Source organism: Lagopus leucura, unplaced genomic scaffold (assembly GCF_019238085.1).
Source record: "Lagopus leucura isolate 7727_CA_CO unplaced genomic scaffold, USGS_WTPT01 Super-Scaffold_100009, whole genome shotgun sequence".
In the NCBI taxonomy this organism is placed as follows: domain Eukaryota; kingdom Metazoa; phylum Chordata; class Aves; order Galliformes; family Phasianidae; genus Lagopus; species Lagopus leucura.
The window spans coordinates 20,249,157-20,273,146 of NW_024962266.1; the positions used below are offsets into that span (position 1 = coordinate 20,249,157).

The 23,990-nt window shown below is 54.1% G+C and overlaps 5 protein-coding genes across 6 annotated transcripts in view; 2 read left to right on the forward strand and 3 right to left on the reverse strand.

Moving 5' to 3' along the window:
• Positions 1–2,686: 2,686 nt before the first annotated feature.
• On the reverse strand, positions 2,687–4,877 carry LOC122181334 (selenoprotein Pb-like). Its single transcript, XM_042873770.1, has 5 exons — positions 4,790–4,877; positions 4,178–4,398; positions 3,886–4,098; positions 3,625–3,760; positions 2,687–3,498 (listed from the first exon to the last, which is right to left on the reverse strand). Exons 2-5 carry the CDS (start codon positions 4,378–4,380, stop codon positions 3,262–3,264), a joined length of 789 nt encoding a protein of 262 aa, XP_042729704.1. The 5' UTR covers positions 4,381–4,398; positions 4,790–4,877; the 3' UTR covers positions 2,687–3,261.
• A 687-nt stretch (positions 4,878–5,564) lies between these two features.
• HPDL (4-hydroxyphenylpyruvate dioxygenase like) lies at positions 5,565–7,725 on the forward strand. Its single transcript, XM_042873885.1, has 2 exons — positions 5,565–5,584; positions 6,125–7,725. The coding sequence occupies exon 2, from the start codon at positions 6,136–6,138 to the stop codon at positions 7,297–7,299; it is 1,164 nt and encodes a 387-aa protein (XP_042729819.1). The 5' UTR covers positions 5,565–5,584; positions 6,125–6,135; the 3' UTR covers positions 7,300–7,725.
• A 337-nt stretch (positions 7,726–8,062) lies between these two features.
• MUTYH (mutY DNA glycosylase) lies at positions 8,063–12,094 on the reverse strand. The gene is made up of 15 exons (XM_042873632.1): positions 11,989–12,094; positions 11,778–11,899; positions 11,641–11,680; positions 11,274–11,347; positions 11,107–11,148; positions 10,961–11,032; positions 10,677–10,790; positions 10,483–10,580; positions 10,136–10,280; positions 9,848–9,923; positions 9,582–9,767; positions 9,284–9,429; positions 9,007–9,159; positions 8,818–8,868; positions 8,063–8,595 (listed from the first exon to the last, which is right to left on the reverse strand). The coding sequence occupies exons 1-15, from the start codon at positions 12,092–12,094 to the stop codon at positions 8,491–8,493; spliced, it is 1,530 nt and encodes a 509-aa protein (XP_042729566.1). The 3' UTR covers positions 8,063–8,490.
• A 494-nt stretch (positions 12,095–12,588) lies between these two features.
• TOE1 (target of EGR1, exonuclease) lies at positions 12,589–17,473 on the forward strand. The gene is made up of 7 exons (XM_042873538.1): positions 12,589–12,706; positions 12,783–12,823; positions 12,951–13,047; positions 13,127–13,285; positions 13,610–13,869; positions 15,153–15,324; positions 16,460–17,473. The coding sequence occupies exons 1-7, from the start codon at positions 12,596–12,598 to the stop codon at positions 17,213–17,215; spliced, it is 1,596 nt and encodes a 531-aa protein (XP_042729472.1). The 5' UTR covers positions 12,589–12,595; the 3' UTR covers positions 17,216–17,473.
• A 1,033-nt stretch (positions 17,474–18,506) lies between these two features.
• The window catches only part of TESK2 (testis associated actin remodelling kinase 2), a 68,252-nt gene continuing 62,768 nt past the window's right edge, over positions 18,507–23,990 (reverse strand). For both annotated transcript variants that reach the window (XM_042873536.1, XM_042873537.1), the window contains exon 11: positions 18,507–23,383. In XM_042873536.1, coding sequence (XP_042729470.1) covers positions 22,377–23,383 — 1,007 coding nt within the window. In that variant the 3' untranslated portion in view covers positions 18,507–22,376. The remainder of the gene's footprint in view (positions 23,384–23,990) is intronic.

Below are 23,990 nucleotides of genomic sequence, written 5' to 3' on the forward strand. Positions count from 1 at the left end.
GGAGCGCCGGCGGGCAGCGGCGGGCGGAGCAGCTCCTCTCCCTCTCCTCCCTCCGCCATGGCTGCGACCGACTGAGCCGGGCGAGGGGAGGAGAGACGGGGAGGAGGCGAGGGGGAACCGGGGGTGGAGACTGGAGGGGGTGGTCCCGCCGGCCCCGAGCCGGCCTCCGACGGGGCGGGCCCCGCCGCAGCCCCCCGCAGCCCCGCCGGCCGCCCGGGGAAGGGCCGTTGCCAGCGGCGGGGCCGGCGCAGCGCTTTGGCCTTCCTGGGCGGCTGGGTCTGCTTGTGGGAAAGATGCGCGTCCCGCACGTCCCTGCAGCATCTTTGCGCCCTGTCGTTCCCCGAGAGCGGCGCGGGTCGTTCCCGTGTCCGATGGGACACCGTCCCTTGAATCCCCCAGAAATACTCTCCCCATAAATCCTTTGTCCCATCTAATTCCAAGTGACAGCCCCTTCGGCAGCAGTGGATATCGGAAACCTCCGTTTCTTCCCTCTGCCATTCTCCAGTGCCCAAGGTCCCCTTCCCAGGTCTGGGAGGGAAGCAGCCAGCTCTCGGCAGGGACTGCAGCAGCTCCCACTGCTCCGTTTCAGAGCAGCCACACTGCGACTGATGAAGGTCTGGAGGTGTTCCCTGAAGGCTGAAGCTCACAGGCCACCTCACCCATCTCGTCCCAGGCGATGCTGGTCAAGAGGATTCCTCACCAAGTGCTGCCTTTCCCTGTGTGCTTTTCCCTCCCTAGGGTGCTCCCATGCCTCTCTGACATTCTTTCACAGCTGGGTGCCCAGGGGCTGTTGGCTTTGATATTTGTCCCTCAGTGGATCTGATGTCCAGGGAGGAGCTGAGACCTTCCTTTACAAAACAATTGGCTTTATAAGCAAGGGGAGTGATGCATTGGGGTGATTGCCCGTAGGACTGAGCCCTATTTTTAGGTTCTCCATTGCCTGGTGAGGCCCCCAGCAAAGTGTCGAATGGAGCTGGAACCTTTTGCCATCAAACTGTTGGAATCCCACGTGGCTTCTCTGCTGACTCATTAGCGCTGAGTTATTGCTGCACTCCTCTTCCAGCAGGACTCCAACACAGTCAGTTTTCACCATCCAGCTGTTTTGTGACACCTCCCAACACCCGCAACTTCAGGGACCTCCTTCAGATGTGACTGCTGCTGTCTGCGCGCTCTGGAAAGAAATGCCTGCACAGAAGGCCCCTCTCCTCTGCCTGCAGGTGTGCTGAGGTCCCAGGCCAGCTGTGGGCTTCTGGCTCTCACACCACCTGCACTCAGGTCTCTCTGCACCTCTCCTGACTCCTGGTGCAGCACCACATGAGATGAGCACAAGCCCACCCACCCACCGAGCCCATCGCCACCCCAGCTCCCATCCCAGGCAGACTCGCATGGCTGCCCTGCCCTGTGCAGCCCCCAGAAGCAATGGAAGCCAGGCTGGGCTGGACTTGGGGGGGGGACAGAAACGCAGCCGCCTGCATTTATTTTGCCTAACAACAGCGATCTCTCTGTGTATTTTCATTCTGTTTTCCTCGGCTCAGCTGCCTCCTCAATGAAATGTTTCCAAAGCAGCCTGGCTTGGCGGCGTGCCAGCCCCCGGCTGCCAGATGAATGGGCGGAGGAGGAGGGACCCATTCCTCTTCTTGACACAGCATCGCTGCACAAGAGGCCTCTGTTGACATTAGGACTGGCTGTTCCCACTCTTCCTGAGAGGATCTGCCTGGATCAGCACACGGGGCCGAGGCAGTGGGTTGACCCGGTGACCAGCCATGGACAGCAGGGTACAGCGGTGCGTCCTCCTCTGGGGTGGTGGCACAGCTATGGGCACCAGGGGACCACAGCATCAACCCCAAGATGTCACCAATGTAAAGAGCCCGCTGAGCCCTTCCAAAACACCCTGTTCCCAGCCCAAAGCTCGACAGGAAGAGAGCTTCGCTGCTGCCTGGGATGTCTGCAGTGAGGAAAAGGCTCTGCCTGGCTCTAGAGGAAAAGAGGCCGAGCAGCATCAATAAGATGAATTGGTTGTCTCAGCAGCACCGGCAAAATGAGCGAGAGAAGCGGAGCCCGTGAGGCTCGGCCTGCTTTGTTTCAATTACAGCAGCTGCCAGAAGAAGAAAATAACCTTGATACTGATGGCGGAGCAGCAGACAGAGGTGCCCTTGTGGGTGCTGGGAGCAGGTAGAGGAGGAAGGGTGAGGAGGAGAAGAAGAGAGAGATGGAGCCAGGGAGCAGGGTCCTGTGGGACCTCACACACTGATCCCAACCAACCTGGCACAACTCATCCCCATGGGGAGCAACTTCTGACCCCCACATGGTGCCACGTCAGTGGACAAGCCATCCCTTTGCTCCTAGCTCAGGCAGAGGGGGAGTGGACAGGTGGTGGTTCTGTGCAGAGCTGTGCAGGATTGGATGGGCTGTGGGGCTGGGGCAGGCGGGGGGCAAGGTGCAGGGCTGGGGGAATGCAAATCTCCACTGGGCGCTGCTTTATGGGGCCCGTGTAGAACCCCAAACCCCTTCCTAAGTCCCAAAGCAGGTGTTGTACTAAGGGACATGGCTTAGTGTGGAAATGTTGGTGGTAGGTGGGCAGGTGGACTGGATTCCAGCATTGTTGATTCTATGATTCTTGTGCTGGTAGGAAGCCCCACAGACCTCCACCCTCTTGGGGAAAGGACATCCCAAAGGCCAGGGCAGGTAGGGTTCACTTCACAGAGGCTTTATTCATCATCTGGACGTCCAATTCACCCCATGACCCCCACCCACATCCTCCTCCTAGGGCTGCGGGCTCTGAAGGCAGCCCCTGTTTTCTGAGAGGGGACACGGCCACCATCTTGCGGCCACCCACCACCACTGCACATACCCGTGCACAGGGTGGGAAGGTTGGGACGCAGGGAGCGACGACCCCCGTCAGCACTCCCCTTCTCCAGGCTCACCCATGGGTCCCAGCTCTGCCCCTTCAATCTCTGCCCCGCTGCTCTGTGCGGTGTCAGCCTGCGGTGACCAAGGAAATCCTGGTTTGCACCACGGGCATCATTGAGCGCAGAGAGGCAGCAGCAGAGGAAGAAGGGGTAGAACTGACTCTTAGGGCCAAAAGGTCAGCACCTCTGGGTGCCAGAGGGGGATTTTCATCCCTGGACACTGGGTGGAAGCATGACCCACGTGGAGGGGGCTGCATACCAACACTGCTTGTGGCCAGCAGCACAAAGCAAGCCTTTTGATGCCTCTGAGAAGTGAGCCAGCATGGTGTGCACGCTATGGGTTCTGCCCAGATTAGGGATCGTGCCCCTCTGGCGTCTGCCCCTTGGGATGGAGTTGGCCACGGGCTCCATGGTGGTGGTGAGTGTGGGCAGGTCTGTGGTCCCTGCTGGGCTCTGGGGCTGTCCTGCTGCCAACCGCGTGGTGGTGAGGATGGAGACGGTTGGGTTGGTGGTGGGTGGGGGTCTCAGACTCCTCCTCCTGTTTGGGAAGCGGGGTCAGGGTCGTAGGGACCTCCGTGGTACTGTTGGCCTAGGAAAAACAACACAAGGACTGGTGTGTTATGGCTATCCACCAGGACCCTTGGCAGGGACGTCACAGTCCCAGCACGAAGCCAAGTGATGCAGAGCCCAACCCACGGCCCCTGCAGCCCCGTACCTCCTGGGTGCTGTTGGTGTAGAGGGAGCAGTTCCCACAGAAGTCCTTGCGGTGGGTGAAGCGGATGGCAGACTCTACGTAGGGCAGGTGCAGGAAGCTGTAGGGCAGCTGGATGTGGAAGGCCAGGCGGCCGCAGCTAGGGCAGAGCGAGGACGGGCTGCAGGGGCGGCCGGCTGCCTCAACCCCACGTCGCCCTCCCAACAGAGAGCCCTCCCGGCGCCACACCACCTGCCAGCATCCACCCCAGGGACAGGAGCTCACCGGTCGTAGACGAGGAAGTCATCTTTGTCACCCCCCAGCAGCTGCCACACATCGGGCTCGTGTGGCTGCTGCTGGAAGACGGGGACACCCGGTGGGGCATGGCGCTGCAGCTCCCCGAACATGGCGCGGGACAGCGGGGCCTGCTCGTTGACGATCATATAGCGGACATCGCTCACGCCCTGCTGCCCCAGCCGCTCCCGCAGGGCCCCGAGGCTGTGGGGAAGGACGCACTGAGTGTGGCCGCCGTGCCGTGGCCCAAGATGGCGGTGGGGCGGAGCGGGGCAGGCCTCACCTGCGGGCCTGCTGCAGGCAGAAGTGTCAGCTGGCCTTCAGCAGGGCCACCACCGTCACCTGCCCCGCCGTGCCCTCCATGGGGCTGGAGCCGTTGATCCGCCACGCCGGGGCCTCGCGGCACAGACGGCTGCCGTCAGCGGCCCCCTCGGAGGCCACGGCCAGCCCCAGGCAGGAGGCCAGCGCCAGCAGCAGCGGCCCCATCCCGGCACTGGGGGTGAGCTGCAGGGGATGGAGGTCAGTGCCCCCATGCCCTGCCTCCCCCAGGGACCCACGCTGCATTGCTGACCCCAGAACCCCAGGTTGGTTTTGGGAGCCCTGTCACCGTGGCCACAGGGGCAGGGACGGTTTAACCTTGAGGCCACCTTGAAGGTTCTCTTGTCCTACCAAGAGCTTTGGGGTGTGCAGACCCTTAGCCCCGATACCCCCAGGGTCCACCCAATGCCCCTTTCGTCCCACCGCCCCACAGCCCTTCCCACCCCACGGAGTGCCCCCTCCCTGCAAATTCAATGGGCAGGGGGGACACAGGGCAGGGGAACAACCCGTCGGTGAGCTGGTAGGAAGGATGACCCCAAAGCCAGCCCTATCCCCCACGAGAAAGAGCCCTCAATACCGCACTCCTCACTGCTGTCCTCCGGCCGGACCCTGCTCTGCTCCGGGCAGCACCCAGCTGGCCCCTGCCTCCCTTTTATCTGCTGACCACTCTCTCCGCCCAGGAGGAGGAGGAGGAGAAGCGCTCCCCATTCACCACCGCCTGCCTGGGGACAGCAACAAGGCCGCCTCTGTCCCCATTGAGGCTCCGAGCTGTGCTGGGACAAAGCGGTGCCTGGTGCTCGGAGAAGAGCTGGGCACACAGCCCTGCAGCCACATCAAGCCAGGCAGGGGTGGGTAGCAGTGCCAAGGGTCTGGCTCTCCCATCTGTGACCACGGCATCCCCAAAATCCTTGCCCTGCATCCTGGGGTGCCACCCAGCTGTGCAGTGCCACGTTTTGCACCCGGGGCCACCAGGGTCCCTCGTCCTCCTGCCCAGCCCCGCACCGATGGGCTGCGATGGCCTAAAGAGCCGGGGGACCTTCCCCCCCAAAACACTACATTGGCCCCACACGGACATCTCCACAAATATTTGAGCAGTTTATCGCCTCGGGGATCTGTACAAAAACATGATAAGCCGAGGAAGGGCAGCAGCCATAAACAGAGCGGGGACAGCAGTGTGGGAACAGGACATCGAGAACGGGGCCGGAACGGGGCCCCAAACAAGGGCAGGGGGTAACGGGCTGCCGGGGCACCGCGGGGCCGGGGGGAGGTACAGCCGAGCGGTCCCGCCCGCCGCGCCGCTCCGCACCGCCTCCAGCGCTGCCCGGGGCGGGCCCGGCCCGGCGTGCCCTGCGCTCGGCGTGCGCGGAGCCCGGTAAGCCGGGGAGAGGCGGTAGGAGCGGAGAGGGGGGGTCATCCCGGGGCTGGGGGCTGCCATCCCCGCAGCGCTCCCTGCCTGTCACCCCGCGTGGCTTTAGGACGAGGTCAGCACGGCCCCGTGCCGCTGCGGGGGCTCTGCGCTGGCCTCGGCGGGGGTTACTGCGGTCACCGCTGGCGGGCAGCGGGGCAGTGCGGGACCATTTCGGATGCAGAGCCGCCCCGTGCTCCCCAGTCTGCCCGATGCATGCAGGATCGCCCATCCCTGTTGCAAAAATCACCTCGAAGACAGTACGGGAGCATGCTGGGCTGCACCCAAGGCTGAGGGTTGTGTTAAGGGGCAGGGAAGCAAAGTGAGCCCCAAAGGGTTACGGGGATGGCAATGTGCTCGGGCAGCCCATTGCAGCCGGAAAGCGTCTCAGAGACACTGATTTAAAACACGCGTTTGAGTGCACGCACTGGGGTCTGCGCAGAATGGGGACACAGCTCCTTCCCGCAGACAGCGAGCTCTCCCTTGACCTCACTGTCTCCCCTACAGGATGCCCGGCCATGGCCGCCTCGCTGAGCCGCCCGTGCTTCCTGTCCCTCCACGTGCCCTACGGGCAGGGCTGCGCACAGGACCTGGCTACCGCTTTCCGCTTCCAGCCCGTGGCCGTGCGGGAGACACCGCGTGTGAGGCAGCTGGCGCTGCGCCGCGGCGCTGCCGTCTTCCTCCTCAACGAGCGCCTGGCGCCGGCCGGCATCTCCAACCGCGATTTCCTCTACGACGTGGACCCCCGTCCCACCCTGGGCACGGCCTCCAACGTCTGCCTGGAGGTGGATGATGTGCCAAGGCTGTGCACGCAGCTGCAGAGCCGGGGTTGCATCCTGCCAGTGCCCCCAACTGAGGTGAGAGATGAGCGCGGCTCCATCACCTACAGCGTGGTGAGCTCCGCCGTGGGCAATGTCAGCCACACGCTGCTGGACCGCTCCCGCTACCGGGGGCCCTTCCTGCCCGGCTTCCAGCCTATACAGGGAGCACCCCCTGGGGACGGTGTGGAGATCTCCCACTTCGACCACATCACCTACGTGTGCCCGCGGGGCGGCACGCAGGCAGCTCTAGAGTGGTACCAGCACTGCTTCGGCTTTCGGCACTTCTTGCTGAGCCCGCGGCAGCAGCCAGCGCAGGGCTTTGTGCTGGGTGGGCACGGGGCCGGCATGCTCCTCCGCGCCCTGCAGAGCTCCCAGGGTTCTGGCTGCAAGCTCGTCCTTGCTGAGTCGCTGTCTGAATCCGTCCCGAACCAGGTGGACACCTTCCTGGAGCAGCACGGCGGGGCCGGCATTCAGCACGTGGGTCTGCGCACGCCTGACATCGTGTCAGCCACCAGAGCCCTGCAGAGGGCGGGCGTGCGGTTCTTCACCCCCCCTGCTGCCTATTACAGTCAGGGGGGCAAGGAAAAGGAGGTGCGGGGTGCCGGGCAGGATCCCTGCACGCTGGCAGAGCTGGGCATCCTGCTGGACACCGCCGTGCATGGGGACAACAGGCAGCTGGGCAGCAGTGCTGGGGTAAGCCCTGCGCAGAGTTACTTGATGCAGATCTTTACCCATCCCCTCTTCTCCGAGGAGACTTTCTTCCTGGAGCTCATAGAGCGACACGGAGCTCCTGGCTTTGGAGAAGGCAACATACGGGCGCTGTGGAAAGCTGTGCAGGTCTACATGGACCAGAGGCAGTAGAGGCCGGCAGCGTCCCTTCTCTCTGTCCCAACCCTGGGGCAGTACACTGCAGAAATACCAACCGATAGCCATGGCATGGCTCTGAGCAACACGGTCCAAGGCACTCAACCCAGACACACTCCAATGCTGCAGCACCGTGCTCAGAGATAGGTTCTGGGAGCTCTGAGCAGCCCCCAGGGGAAATGGAGAGGGATTTCTCCCCCTTAACCAGAGGTGAAGGACCTTCTGCCTCAATTTCACCTCAATCTAATGAAAGTTGTGCCTGCAGCATACGGCTGAGGACACAGCTGGCACTGCCACAACCTCATTGTGGGGGACAAGGAGGACACTATGGACACGGCTGCTTACCAGCAGACATCATCCAAAGCACCACAGGGCAAGTGGCTGCTCCTTCATCACCTAAATTAAAGAATTAACCTGGAATAACTGATGTGGGATTTTTTCTCCTCCTGCTTAAGATTTGCCAGGGTGAGGACAAACGGACCCTTTCCACTGCCACTGCCCAGGGTGGATCATCGCCTAGGCTGGGGCCACCTACCCTTCAGAGCACCCCAAGGCTATAGGGCATCTCTGATAGCAGGGCTGGCACCTGCTGTTAGCACTGAGCCATATGCATGGGTGCAGTAACACAGAGACCACTGCATTGCTTTCCCAGTCCAGGCACAAGCAACCTGCTGGCCATCCTCATGTTCAACCACTGGCAGCCCCAGCTTAGTGCTGTGCTGCAATGGAGGCAGAGTCACTTCAAGAAAAAAGATAATAATTAAAAAAAAGAGGCCCTTAGGAGATTTATTACAAAAAACATGGCTCACATTCAGCAAAAAGAAACATAAAAAGGGCTATGGGAATATGGATGTGAGGGTACAACAGCACCACAGTCACTGGCTGCTGGCCCATGCTCAGGCATGTGTGAATGATGGGAACGTGGCCACATCCTTCTTGCTTGCTTCTTGCCAGAGAAACCCCATGGCCAGGGCAGGGGAGTGAGCCCAGCTCTGGGTCACATCCAGCATTGCACCGGCCCCTTGTACAGCACGTATCCACAGGTGCACTGGGGAAGGTGGTGATGTGCTGATGGCTGTGGGGCTGGAAGAAAGTGCAGTGATCGCTACAGGGGCACGGGGAGACCTGCAGCTGCCCCACACAGGACTCACCACAGCACAGGACTGGTGTCAGCTGCCAAAGGTTTGATCACGGAGCGCTCTGTGCCCGGAGGAAGGCGCGCAGGGAGAGCTGAATCCCTGTGGGGGCGCTGCCTGCTGCCCCCAGCTTTGACTCCCGCTTCCGTTTGGAGCCCTGCAGGACAGATGCTGCAGCTGAGCCAAGCCGCAAAGGTGCCCAGGGACACCTCTGAGGCATCAACGGTGGGGGGAGACGGGGCTAACATTAGGGGAACCACGGACGGAGCTGGCCAGGCATATCTCCCTGCTCCAGGCTGGGGAGTTCCCAGCACAGCCCCAAGTCCTTGTGCTCCAGCACAGCACAGGGCAGCCCTGCACACACTGCTGCATGGCCCACCTTGGCACGGCCGCTCTGCACCCCACGCTGAGTCTCCCGTGCCTTCAGCACCTAAAGAAAGCATGAGAGTGCTCAGAAACAGATGGGACTCATCCCCAAGCTGGGACTGCCCCACAGCAGCTAGGGGGATGCCAGGGGCACACTCAGCACCTCATGAAGAGAATGGAACATCCCAGGTCCCCCCGGTACCTTCTTCATGGCAGTGGACACAGCCGAGGCACGGAATTCCTCCTCTGTCACCCAGCGGGATGGGGATGAGGCAGCGTCCAGGACCACATCCCCATCCAGGCACAGAGAGTAGACCACATATGTCTGGTGAATGTGAGAGAAGATGTGGACAACCTGTGAGGGGACAAGAATATGATAAGCAGCACGCAGGGAGGGCTTGAGACATCAGGGAATGGGGATCCTTCCTCTGTGTTGCATGCCCCATAGCACAGCACACAGTGCCTGGCCCCACGCTCACTTCTCCAACGAAGCACAAACTCTCTGTCTGCACAGGCTGCCTTGTCCATGCCTGCAGGTGGTCAGCCAGCACCTCCTTCTGCTGCTCCTCCTGCAGGCCCAGAGCCAGTGGGAAGCTAGGGAACTCCCAGAGCCCAGCCAGGAGCCCTGTGAGAGGGCAAAACAGGGTGTGAACTGGGGGTGCAGAGGCCCATCACAGCCCAGGAGGCTCTTTTCTGCACCCCAGGAGAAAGTGCCATCCCACAACTCCATCCCAGCACCATTCACTGCCAGTGCCCTGCTCCCGCCTGGCCCTGTACCTGAGCTGGGTCTCTGCACAATGAAGTACTCGGGGGCCCCAAGGTGGCCCCTCCGCTCCAGCACACACGTGGCTGTCCGCTCCACTCGTGGCTGCTTCTTTGCTGCTTTGCGGGGGAAGTTGGTGACCCCCAAGCTGCTGTCCCACAGCTCGGCAGCAGGAAGGCACAACAGACAGTCCCCAGTCCCTGTAAACATCAATGCAACAGTCAAAGCACAGCCCAAATGCAAATGCAGAGCTGCTACAGCAACCAACCCAGGCGCTCACCACAGTCCTCAACATCAGGCACCAGGGTGGTCTTTCCAAACAGCTTCTGAGAGGCAGAGGCCAGGTCCTTCTCCACCTATATGGGATAACAGCATGTCCAACCCCATCTCCACGTACAGTGACTCCCCAGGGCTGGCACCAGATAAGAATGCAGGACTCAGTATTCAGCCAAGTCTTGCTTGATGCTTCAGAGGAGGTGTGGGGAACCTTCTGTCACCCTTACAGGGACAGCTAGAGGCCTCTGCCACTCACAGACTGTCAAGGGATGGTTTTGGGGGCCATTCTTACCCTACGCCAGGCATGGCAGTGCTCCTTCACTGGGCACTCCCCACACAGTGGGGATTTGGGTGTGCATACAGTTGCCCCCAGCTCCATCAGAGCTTGGTTGAAATCCCCCGGGCGGCTCCTATCCACCAGGGTGTTGGCCATGTTCCTAGGAGAGATGACTGTGAGTGACGTGGGGTTCTGCGTGCAGGAACCCCGTGACTTCCTGAGCCCCTGACCCCCACATGAGTCCCTAACGCTCCTGCTCCTCCAGCATCTTCCCTTCAGCTCAGCTCCCCATGGCTCCTAAACGATCCTGCCCTCAGCCACCAACACACAACCACAGCCGCCATCAGCACAGCTCTCCTCACCAGAGGCAGTCAATGACAGCCAGGCTGCTGGTGTCAGCACCGATGCACCGCAGGCGGCACAGCACGCGGATCACATTCCCATCCACGACACCGGTAGCCTGAAGTAGGAGTAGGGATCAGCAAACTGTGAAGTGCAGGTAAGGGGCAGGGAGACAGCAATAACAGGAGTTACGTTCCCTCTGGACAGCTGTCACCTGTCCGAATGAGATGGAAGCAATGGCTCCCGCTGTGTATCGACCCACTCCTGGCAGCAGCCTCTGCAGGTCTTCAGCTGTCCTGGGCATGCGGCCGGCCAGCTCCAACACCACCTGCAACAGGGCAGCCAACATCAGCTGAGCAGACACAATCTGTACATGTGATAAGGAGGGTGCCCAGCCTCCATGGCCCTGTGCAACGAGCTCAGCTCCAGTAAGGCAGAGCAGGCATGAACCAGCAGCCACCCACGGGGCACAGATTGCTTAGGAAATGCCTTCAGCACCTTCTTTGCTGCCTCCTGCAGGCGCTTTCCTCGTGAGTAGTAGCCGAGTCCTGCCCACAGCTCATTCACCTCCTGCCCCATGAGATGCAGCATTAGGGGGATGTGGGGAGAGCAGTGAGGGCTGCACTCGGCACCACAGTGCTCACCTCCAGCGATGCTGCTGCCAGTGCTTGCAGTGTTGGCCACTTCTACAAGAGGGAAGTGACAAGTTCAGGATGAGGACAGCCAAGTGCTGCAGATGGGAGTCTGCCACAGGCAGAGAGTAGAGCCTCCAAAGCAGGAGGTTTGGGAGGACTGCATGAGGAACAGTCACCTGCATCCAGCGGTTGTAGTAGTCAATCACCGTGGCCACTTGCGTCTGCTGAAGCATGATCTCAGACACCCACACTACCGGGAGCACAGAGGGATCAGTGCAGAGGTGCCAACATCACTTCTCCCAGCATGTGCCCCAGTCACCATGGTGCTGATTCCAAGAACTGCAGCAGCACCCAACCCAGCAGCCCCCCTCCCCATCTACATCCCCAGAGGACCTCTCTCAGGCCCAAAGTTGCCTCTCAGACGCCACCAGGGGTCCAAACAGCTGTTTACAGGAACAGCACTAAAGCCACAGCCTTCACTAGGCTACGTTGTACCCCATGTCAGGCAGCAAAACATGGGATACAGCCACCCCTGTTCCTCACCTGCATACGCCCGCCTATCGGCATCCGGCTCAACTGCAGCCTGAAAAGGAACGAAGTGGACTGTGAGAGACAAGGGAGCACAGCATTTGCTGCAAGGAGACCCGCATACAACATAAAATGGTTCACGCTGCCCTTACCAGCGCCCTCCAAGGAAGGTCCCGCCGGCTTTTGTCATACCAGGTGAGCAGGCGGCCACGTAGGGCATCGATCTCGACGGGGTCGCCGAAGAGATGCAGCGCATGTGGTCGAGCGGGAGCCCCTGTCGGGAGAGCGGAACGGGGGTCGAGTCCCAGCTGGGGCCGCGGGGCTACCCAGGCCCGGCCTGACGCGTTCCCCGCCCGCCCGCACCTTCACGGAGCGACGCGCCCTTCCTGCTGCTCTCCCCAGTCGGGGCCGCGCTGCCGCTTCCCCGCCGCCTCAGCCCCCGGGCGGCCGCCGCTCGCAGGCGGCTCATGGCTGGGAGCCGCGGGACACACGCGCACTTTTCCCGGGAAAATGCTTCCTTTCCCTTCCCGCGCCCCGCCCCGTCGCTTCTAGGGGACAAATCAGAGCGAGCGGCGCGGACCCGCCTTCCACGCTTGAGCCAATCGCAGCGCGGTGTGAGGGCAGCGCGTTCGCCCCTCCCTTCGGGTGAGCCCGGGAAAGGGCGGGTCCTGGCCGCGCAACGGAGCCAACCAGTTTTCCCCGCCCGTTCTCCCGCCAGTCACAGCGGCGGCATCAAGGCCCCGGAGGAGCCGCCCTCGCTAAACGCCCGTTGGCTTAAAAATGGAAATTCCATCAGAAACCGGGCTTCGAGCAGCAGAAAAAAACGTAATAAGCTACCAGATTTCGAGGCCGCCTCCGCAGGCCGCCAGTGCGGAGCTCGGGGCCGAGCGGGGTGCGCGGTGGAAGCGGGCGGGCGCGTGGGCAGCCCGGTGAGGAAGGCCCCGGGGCGGCGCGTGGGGGAGCCGCGGCCATGGCGCGGGGACAGGTGCCGGTGGTGGACGTGCAGAGCGACAACTTCACGGAGCTGTGGCCCTCCATGGTGCTGGCGCTGCGCACCGCCACCTTCATCGCCGTGGACACGGTGAGATGGGCGCGGCGGGGGTTGCAGTAAGCGGCTGCGCGGCCGGGCCGCGCCGCTGAGCGTCGTTTTCCCGCAGGAGCTGAGCGGCCTGGGGACCAGGAAGGCGCTGCTGAGCCCGTGAGTGCCCGCAGGTTGACGGGCGGGTGGGGTGCCGGGTCCCCGCCCTCCGGTTGTCGTTGTGGAGAGCGCGGAGGGGGGTCGGTTCCGCGAACTCGGGACGCCTCAGCGGTTGTGTCTCCGGTAGGTGCATCGACGAGCGCTACAAAGCCGTCTGCAACGCTGCCCGGACGCGCTCAGTCCTGTCTCTCGGTGTCGCTTGCTTCAAACAACTCCCGGAGAAGGTAACGGCAGCTCCCCAGGGCTCGGCCCGGTTCCTGTCATCCCCGGCTCTGAGGGCCCAGTTGTGATCTTGTTCCGCAGTCCGAGAACACGTTCCTCTGCCAGATCTACAACCTGACGCTGCTCTGCACGGAGGATTACGTCGTCGAGCCGCAGTCGGTGCAGTTCCTGGTGCAGCACGGCTTTGACTTCAATAAGCAGTACTCCCAGGGGATCCCCTACCACAAGGGCAACGACAAGGTACAGAGTCACTCCCTCGTCCTGCCTGTGAATTCATGCTCCAGGGCTGATGCCCTCATTCATTGCAGCTTGCTCTGCTATGAGCTGCGCTCCCCTGCAGCCTCCGGCTCCCAGCTGCTACGTGGGAACAGGAGTGCAGCACAGCCCTTTCTCCTCCCTGTTGTTTTTCATCACTTGTTGCAGCTGCTTCTCCAACTACGTGCGCATTTCCTTAGTCAGAGCACAGCATAGTTCTATGTGGTGTTCTGCTGTAACAAGCTCTGACTTGCCATTGCACCAGAAGTCCTCAGTGTGTTAAGACTTGGTGACTAATTCTTCTTTTAGGGCAATGAGAGCCAGATCCAGAGCGTTCGGACTTTTTTCCTGGAACTCATACGAGCAAAGAAGCCTCTCATCCTCCATAACGGCCTGATTGATCTTGTCTTCTTGTACCAGTGCTTCTATGCTCATCTCCCAGACAGTCTTGGCACCTTCACCTCTGATCTCTCAGAAATGTTCCCAGCAGGAATATATGACACTAAATATGCTTCAGAGTTTGAGACCCGCTTTGTTGCATCCTATTTGGAATATGCTTACAAGAAATGGTGAGTGGCACACTGCTATTTAAAGCTCTGGGACAAAAAGACAAGGGAGTCAGTTTGGTTTCTCTTTCCAGACACAGGACGTAGGTCTTTGTATTGTTCCAGTGCTGAAAAGGGTGTTTATTGCCTCCCAATTGTAGGCTGGGTAGGTAAGGGTGCATCTTGTAATTTGCTCTGTACAGAGGGCAGCAGCAGAAAGATTTGTCTTCTGCTGGCAGCAGTTTAACGTCATTTAACTGGAAATTGATTCACTGCATGGTTATGGTCCAGCACTGCCACAGGGATACAAGCAGGAATACGTGCTGGCTTGAGAGCAGGGCTGTACCTGCAGAATCTGCCAGCTGTGACAGCTTTGTAAGGGATGATGCAGTTGAAGAGTGGGTGCACATCCAGATGCTGACCAGCTCCACACATATGACCCTTGCTTGCCCAGCAGTAACTCCCAGCTGAAGGTTGTGCTCTTGTTCCTCGGCCTCCTGTCTTGCTTCCTGTCCTCAGCACCTCGAGGGTGTCTTTCAGCAGCTGTGTCAGTCTGGCTTCTGATTCTGCTCTTGCTGCACAATCTAAACAAGACCCAGGCAGTGATATGGCCACCTGAATCTATTAAGCTGAAGTCACACTCTGTGCAGAAATGGTATTTTTAGTGACTGTTTTACATCAATAAATCCTATTTTGATATGCCTGAAAATGTTCAAGATGGCTGGCTGTTCTCAGGCATGAGAATATTTTATTCTGACAGGATGAGGATACTTTTAACTGACCTAATGTTTGAACCCACAGTTCTAGTTATATTGTCTTCTGAAGCAGTTGGGACAAAACAGTTCTTGCTTCTTCTTGAGATAGAAAGCATTTCTTTGTTGTCTGCATTGCCCAGGTTTGCTCTGTCTGGGTGGTGGTTGCTAGGTACACAATGACACCTCACCTCAGGCATTTCCTCTTTGTCCAGTAGTATTATCAGAACTAACACACATCTTAGCTTGGTGTTAAATATGAAGGGCACTGCGTGTCTCTTTCTTCCATAACATCACAAAACACACTGCTGTCTCTGCCTGTATTTAGGCATACAAGAAACCAACACTTAAATCAGCATAAAAACAATTGCTTCTTAAAGTTCTATTCCCTGCACCGTCTTTGCAGCAGGCTGTTAAACTGAAGCTAAACTGAAGCTCAAGAACAAGAAATGAGAGGAGCTGAGAGTTGGCTCAAAGCAGCATGTTTGTACCAGCTCTGTGCTGGGTGCTTTTGGCGAATTAACCACAGTAACTGCATCCTCTTGTGTGTTCCAGCAAGCGAGAGAACAGCAAGCTGAAGGACTCCAGCAGCCAGCACATCTCTGTGGAGTTCTGCAACTACCCTGCCAACATGTCACGCTACATCGACTATCGCCACTGCTCTCTGGAAGAAGCAAGCCACAGCGAGGGAGAGGCAAATAAGGTGCCTGTATGTGAGAAATTCTCGGTAAGTAACACGAATCCCTGCTTCCTACCTGGCCCCACGGCAAAAGCCACACATGGGCAGAGCAGGAAGTAGAAGGAAGGAACCTCCCAGGTGCTATTTGTTTGCTTCACAATACAGGGAAGACTTTCAAGCTTCAGGTGACTTTGAAACTGAAAAGGCAACAACATGCTCTGCTCTGAGGTAGCACATTTCACAGTTTGCATTTGAGGCCAAGGTTCAAAGAACAGATAATATAGCCCTAAAAGAGAACTAGTGTGTATTAACAATATACATTGCTGTCTTGGCTAGGCTTTTTTATTGCTTTCTTGGAAGGGCTTTAAGTTCTAAGCGTCCTTGGTTTGTCTTCTAAGCAAGAAGTGCTTCCTCTTTCCTCCCCTGTAGCTCAATTAGATATAGAAAATATTACCTGTCTGCAGCTCCTGGAATCGTAGTGTGGTGTGATCCACAGCATCTCAAGTTCTGGCACTGCTACAGAGGTTATCAAGGAGCCTGATCCCAGCTGGTTTGACATGCTTCATGTGAATTTCAGAAAAGGAGTTCTTCTAGATGATGCTGCACATTATTTTCACAGAACAACATCCGTTAGGAAAACATCAGGAACTTTCTCAGCAAACCACCAACTCAGAGTTACTCAGAGCCTTGGTTGGTGACTTTTGAGTATGACCAAGGACAATGACTGCAAAATCCCCTCGGGCCCCGATTCCAGTGGTTGAGCACTCATTGTGAAAAATACCCCCTTGGATGTTTAGTCAGAATTTCCCATTAACATTTCACCTGCACTCTTCTCAAAAAGTGTTTGGCTCCATTTTTTTCCATAACCTCTGCTGTAGGTAGCTGGAGTCCAGCTATTAGCTCTGCCCTGTGCCTTTAGGCTCGTCTGTTCCAGGTGGGAACAAACCCAAAGACTTCCTTAGCCTTGCACTGCATGCACTATATTTCGTCAGCTCACTTCTGCACTCAGTGCAGTTTGTCAATGCCTTTCCTGTGGTCTGGTGCCACAACTGGACACAGTGCTCCAGCTACAGCCTCACACAAGCCCTCAGTTGAGGGCAATAATTAACTCTGCTCCGAGTTGCAGTGATGGGCTGCTCTAACTGGGAGGCTCATGGTTACAGACTTCTCTTTTTCTCCCTAGGCCTATGGCTGGTGTCCACATGGAGTGAAGTGTCCACAGTCTCATAACATTGACCTCATAATTGATGAGGATGATAAGCTTTGTGAGAAAGTGAAGAAACGGAAACACAGGCGGAAGCGTCGGAAAAATGCAGAAGAACCTGAAAAGACATTAGAACAGGAAAGCTCAGGGAAAGAAATGGAGCTAATTCAGAATGGGGAAGAGGAACCACCACGAAAACAGAGCTGCTATGACACTGATGGCAGGCCACTAGAGGAGGAAAACTCCACTGCTATGGAACCAGAGGGCAGCTCAGACACCAGTACACATGGTGGAAGGCAGGAAGAGGATCTGAAGAGCACTGAAGAAACTGCTGCAGTGAGCCCTTCTGCCAAGGGAAATACCCATGGCAGTGACCAAGTGGAAGGGAAGTCAGAGGTCCTCGCTGGAATGGTCTCCCCCAGTCACCCAGACATCCCTGAGACTGAAGCAGCATGTGCTGCCAGAAAGCAAAATGCATCCCAGGGGCCATGTTCACAAGTGGGAACCCACCGAGCTGGCTTTGATGCCTTCATGACTGGCTATATCATGGCTTACGTGTGGATGCTTAAGAAACGAAAAAGCACAGGCACTGATGCAGAGCCATGGTGTCCGGACTGTCATAATAAGCTGTACCTCAGTGGGAAATCAGTGCCACTGCAGATAGTGAAAAGCTCGTTTTCTAAGTCTTCCACAGCTCACAACCAGAAGATGAAGTTGGTCTGGGCCACTGGATAGAGCTACGAGACTCCTCACTGAACTGGGTGTTTTTCCCCCACAGTTATTAAAGGGGAACAAGTTTCTTGTCCTCCATTTTAACCTCTGACCAATTAAATTGCTCTCAGTTGGAGTTCCTTCTGGTGTTTCTTAGCTGGACTGAAAGCATGGGTAAGGTTGGAGGGGGGAAACATGCACTTCTCCAACTGCATGCAGGGCAGCAAGTTCTGTTGAGTGCTCTAACCTGACAGTGTTTTGAAATAAAAAACAAAAAACAGACCAGGTTTGTATTTCTAGAAAGACCACATAACAGCTGCTTTAGCATGGGTGTCTCTTCTTGAAAGTGATGAATAGGGTAATTCTTTGATTAAACACAAGAGGAGACAGAGGCCACGTCCTCCTCCTCCTCATGTCTTTATCCTTACCATATACAGAGCCTTACTACCTGCTGCCACTTACCCTATTGGTTTAAGAGGGGACAGATCTTTTCCAAAATGAAAAAGGTCAAACCTGCCTTACAGAAACATGCTCAGCAGAAGCAGGCTGTTTCTTCAGCATACGCTATGATTAACGTTCAATCAAGTGTTAGTCTCTCAATCATTGCTGGCAGGGAAATTCCTTATGACTCTAATTACTTCCTGTCTTTCTAAAGAACTTGAAGGGGGACAAGAGTGTCTTTTTGTTTTAAAATAAGGCACTGAACACATCCCTCCTTGAGAGAGTTGTCCTGCCTTATTTTTGTACTTCACCTTAATTTTGGTTACAACTTAAGCCTTTGCTCCTGTAGTTAAAAAAGGAGAAAGATGCTGGGCTAGCAGATTCTAGTGAAGGGTAACTGCATGTAGAACCAAGCTATAGCAGGTCTGTAAACTTCTAAATAAGGGAAAAATCAATGGGACTTGCAGCCAGGTGTGGTTCTTTTAAATCCTGGTGCATTGCTTCCTGTGCTTCCTGAAGCTACTTTGCAGAGCTAGATCACAGCAGTCACAATGGCAAGCTCCCTGCAGGCTGAGTGCTATCAAAAGCATCTTGCCTTGTTAGTCACAAGTTATGCCTGCTCTTCTGAATGCTGTAAGGCAGAGCAGAAAAAAAGGCATTGAGTCATGAATTGAACAGCCTAGCATTTCAACAAGATGCAGGGGAGAAATAAGACCAAATAAGGATGGCAGTTTTCCTTATTTATAACTCAGCACCAAGTAATAAAGGTGTGATCTCAAGACGGGTCAATATCATCCATAGCTCAAGTGTGTGTTTTAATCAGCTTTTTCTTTTTTTTTAACCCAAAGTTGTCATCTTAATCACAAGACTCAACCCTTGATTTTAATTTTATTTTGAAAGCAAGTTGGGAAAGTTTACAAAACCTGACCAAGAAAAAATTATGAAAATATTTAACTGGATTCATCTTTGGTTACTTCTTATTGCAGTTCCAATAAAACATACACCATTTCTACAGCTCAAACAAAGTCCAAAGGTCAATCAACATAAAAACAAGACGTGCTTTCTTTACATATTCATAAATATCCACAATATTAGAAAAACTGTTTTGCAAAGATTTTTCTTTTCTGGCAGTGTTAACTTACTATTATACACAGGCTACAAACTTCCTCCTAAGCCTTTAATTACAAGTTGAGCTATTTACAGTCTGCAAAATATTAAGACGTAAAACTCCTTCATAAATATGAAAATAGATCATCTTGCAAAGATCTTTAAACTTACTTAATCAAATATCTGGCTGCCCCTCCTCCCAAAAAAAGGGTTATTTGTTTTGCATAGAAATGTAGTGACATGCAATATAAACAATAGCATTAAGTGCAAACAGGAATTATTCAAGTGTCTTTAGTTGTACTGGCAAAAAATACCAATGTTCTGTTACACAATACATTGATGCTTTTCCAGCAAGTGTAAGTCTACTAAAGCCCCTTGTCTGCACTGCTTTTGAGGGGCAGCAATTCACATGCATTCTCTTAGTTGCATTTTATCAACCTGCAACCACAACAAAAATAGCTTATAACAGACATTTCAATGAACTCAACACAGAAAGATTTAAAGTGAATTAAAAACATCTTTGATCTCTTTAGGGAACCTAGCAACGTGTAGAAAGTCTTTTAAAAGAGCAATTGCTCCTCCAAGAAAGTCAAAAACCATGATAAAATCCAGTCACAAGAAAAAACTTTGTCACATCACTATAAAAACAAGGAGTTTGCTGACTGCATATTCAGATTCACGTTCATCAGTAGCCGTCAGAAAATGGCCCCCACTAGAAAAGTGCCCTCAGATGGGCAGAAAACCTAGGAGTATTTGCTAGGTGCAACCTAGATTCAGCTTTGCACAACCAAAGGGATAAGACAGTGTGTGCCAACTGCACCCAAACCCTTGGAAACGCAGGGTTTCAGCAAGCACTTAGCTATTTTAAGACAGCCTTTTACTCCAGTTCACATGCACGTCATCCTTTTTCCCCGCGCGCACCAAGAATGCAGGGAAGGCCTGAGTTGTTATTCCTTGGTATTTTCCTTCCCAACATCTCCATCTCAGAACAAAGAGCTAGCAGAGTTGATAGATGTGCCCCGTGCATGTCAGCTGGCTGTGCAAAGAGTAGACATTTAAGAAAATCAAATTTTAACCATGCTGCTTCGTAAAAGCCACTGAGGGTAGGGAAACATTTAAGAGCCAGTGGTGTGAGAGAACACTCGAGGTCACTGTGATGGGTTCTTAGAGATATCCCATACCAGACTACACAGATTTTGCAGTCTGTCAGAGAGGCTACAGGCTTCACGAGGTGTCAGTGCTGACAAGCAGGGCAACACAAGTCACACAGCAGCCAGAGGCACACACCTATGCTGCTGAGGCTGCGGGACAGCTTCCTTGCAGCCTGGTGATCCAAAATAAACTATTCCTTATTATTGCTTGTTTGTCTGAAGTCACACACCTAAATGCATCTTGCGACAACAGAAGCTGGTGCTGATGATTTCTCTCCTGAAAGATTACAGTTTGATAAAAGAAAAAAATATATATATGAGGGGTTGGGAAAAAAAAAAAAGCAGGCACCAGACAGGCAGGCAGTGGAGTTCTGTTGACTGGTTCCCTGTCCTCAAAGGAATTGACACAATGCAGTGCCAGCCCTTCCAGCTGCTCAGCACACTGCAGACACCAGCACAGAAAACAGGACACCCAACACAAGCTACTCTACAGATCAGCACCTTTGACGGGCAGAGAGGTGTGGGCCAAAAAGGGCAATCTTGGTCAGGATGGGCCTTTTTCAAACTAATAGCTGTGTAACACAGCATGAACTGTGCAAAGAAGTCAAAGATATTGTGTTTCTCATTTAATTATCTGCAGCCATTGCAAAGAGATAACTGCTGCTTGGGCTGAGACTTATTTCACAAGACAAAGTCACAGTTACAGCAGAATAGTTACCTACACCTCTGAAAAGCTGAGTAACTCAGCCAAGAAAACAAACACACAGAAAGACATAAGCTTTCTCCTTCATCTTTTCCTTGAGATGGGAGAAGAGTAAGAAAACCTTGCTTTCATCAGGGAGTACCAGCTTACATTTTCCATCTTTGCACAAGAGCAGAAATAACAGACTACCTGGATGAAATCCTGGACTCCAAATCCCCCACAGCTCCTGCATCACCTGCTCAGTGAGCACACAATGCATACCTCAGATAGGAATGATAATATAGGTTAAAAATACAAAAATCAAACCAAAAAAACCACGTAACTGTACAACAACAGTAGAAAGGGCAGGATTGTTGCACAAGTATCACCACCGAACAAGAATCCCCTACATCACATCCCAGACTGGGGATCTCTGATGCTGGTTCCAGCAAGCAGCTTTAAAGCAGATGCTGCTGCTTCTTTTACATCTATCTGTTGGTAGAATGAAGAAAAACATTAAAAAAAATCCTATTCAGGAGTGACAGGAGAAACCAAAGGAGATAACAGCTTCTTTCTGTAGAATTAAAAAAAAAAAAAAAAGAGGATAAATTACTCTTCTTCAGTTTGACAACTCAAAAGCCCATCTGTGAGTTTCTATCTATCCTTACCCAAAAGCTCTCACGTTGCTGCAACACTGCTGGTGGCTTCTCTGGAACAGGGGATTCTTGTCCCCCATCCAACAGTCTGCTTTTTCACAAGTCATTACTACTACATTAGTGCAGTGGCACCAATGAGATGGATGTCCTGCTAGAGAGGGGTCTGAACGCAACCTTCCTACCACAGTGATAGCTGTTCATCTAGAATTTATATTTAACTATTCTGCAGAAATAGATTATGGTACCTTAAAAGAGGAGAGCCCAAAAGCTTAGTACAACTGGCAGCTCCTCAAAAAGGCCAGAAATGACAGTGCCTGGAATCTGGCTCCATTTTTGCTCCCTGGGCAAACCTTCCTCCCACATCTGGGTCGAGGTACATTAAGAGCTGTGCAAGAAAGAAAGTGGTGCTCACTGCATCTTGCTTCCCCATACTAATGCGTTACACATCACTAACAAATCCCAGGGCAAAATGAAACACCAGGGCACAGATTCCTCTTGTTAACTGGAAAGTACTTATCATGTGACTCCGCCCACAGACTGCAACCAACATCAGGGGTTTTGTTTTTGCTGCTTTTGAAAGAAGAGCTTGTTTAATGCTGTAACAGCATTCACAGCAGCTCTGGGACAAGAAAGCATTGCTATCTGCTTAACGCAGCTCTGAAAGATCTGTGCCCATTTCTGGAACAGAGGCTCTGATTCACATAACACTGCCTGCAGAATGCTAATGCAAAATCTGCAGCAGTTCAGAGCAGCTGGTCAGTCAGAGGAAGAGGGAAAACCTGCGTGTCGCTCTTTCCACTCAACCTGAACTTAAGGCCTCAAAATGCTCCATGCTGGAATCCAAGTCAAACTGTTTGCGTGGTGCCTACTTCTGGATACTACCTCTATAAAGTATGGGGCTCACATGGAAATTCTGGCTGGAGTAGTTTCCCCTCCTAAAGCAAATCAAGGGAGGAAATAAGCATAGCTTGAAAATAGTTAAAATCATTAGTCTCTTCAGATGCTGTCCACAGCTACCTGTTTGACAGCCCATTTTCACCATTTGCTGGATCTCTTTGGAGCACAAAACGCAGCGCTACTGAAGAGCAGAGTTTAAGTGACTGGGAACAATGGCTCTCTCGAGGACATGCTCCATCTGAGTCCTCTCTTCATATGTCACAAGTTGGCTGTGTGCTGCCACTTGCTGAGATGTTGGAGGACGTCTGAGACAACGGGGCAGTGCTGTCCCCATCGTGCTCCCTGAATGGCCGTGCATCTGTCCTCAGCTCCGTGGAAGGATGGACGCTGAACAGAGGCTTTGTAGACTCCAGCAGTGTATTTTTCAGCAGGTTGTCTTCCACCTCCATCTCTTCAGAAGGGAGACAACCAGCAAACACCTGTGAGGAGTTTTCCTCAGAGTTCAATGAATTCTCAACTAGGAGCCCTTTGTAAGATAATGGCTCAGACTGGGCCAGCACTAATGGTTGATTACGTGCTGGATTCTCACATGTCTTCTCAGAGTAAAATCCATTTTCCTCCTGGAACACTGGCCCATCCGAACAGTCCATATCCTCCTCTTGTCCTGGTACAGAAAGAAATTCTGGCCTGTGAGGCTTGGCTTGAAAGGGGGGAATCTCCGACACACCATATTTACTGCTACTCAGGAGCTTTTGCCGAACCTCTGCACTTAGCTGGGCTGGATCACATCTACTGATGGTTGAAGACAGTCCACTAAACAGGCCATATTCTTTGTGTGCCAATTCAGGAGAGACTGGAAGTGATCTGCATCTCCTCCCAGGAAGGAGGGAAAATTCCTGCCAGTCTGTGCTATATGCCTGCCGGAATTGGGACTGGCTGGCTTTCAGGCAACCACCTGTCTCTGGAGAATGCAAGTCAAACACAAGAGAGATCACGGACTTGCTTGGCATGTCAAAGAATTTTATCTTTCCACCCTTGAGGTCCTCCCGGGCACTGAAGGGATTCACTTTCCGGCCCAGTCCTTTGTTTGGTGTGTAGTAGGGGTCCTGCACATTGATCTTCCTGGAAGGCTTGCGAGAGAAGATATCTGACTGGCTACGTGACAACCAGATATTGCGACGTGGACGGGGTGACTTGGGTGGAATCTTATCATCCAGGGAACTCAAACGCTTTACTCCTGGTCCTTTTTCAATTGACCCTGAGTGGAAGAAAAGAAATACCCTTAGCTTAAAGGAGCTGTATGCTTGAACGTTTGCTCACTCACAGAGTCTTCATAATGCAAAGAAAAAGGCGCATTTCTGAGTTTCCAAAGTACCTACAAACACTTTTGCTGGTTACATACAAGTTCCCGCATGCACACAAGGTCACACTACTCTTCTTGCTGGTGCAGTATTGACTTCAAACTAGGAGATTAGCAGCCCTGTCCACAGCACCTTTTACACGCAAAGGCAGTCAAAACTGTATTTTAAATATTCTCTCCTCTTTACTCATACCTCAGAGTAATTAAAAGTCATCTTGAAGAACTGTGCAAATGCAAACACAGTCAGTGTCATCTCACTTCCGTAGGCAGTGAAACTGTACTGCTTCTGTATTACTTTATCTTTAAATTTGCTACTCATATTATGGGGGATGCTGATTTGGTAAGACAATATTGTCTTCAGAAAAATAAAAAAGAAAAGGAAATTATAAAAAATCTGATAGGAAGGAAGAAATTTTTGCACTCTTCTATGTATTTTTGGGCTCCTTCAAACCTCCTCATTGCTGTTATACTGACACAGTAGAAAGAACAGAGTGATCTTGGAGAA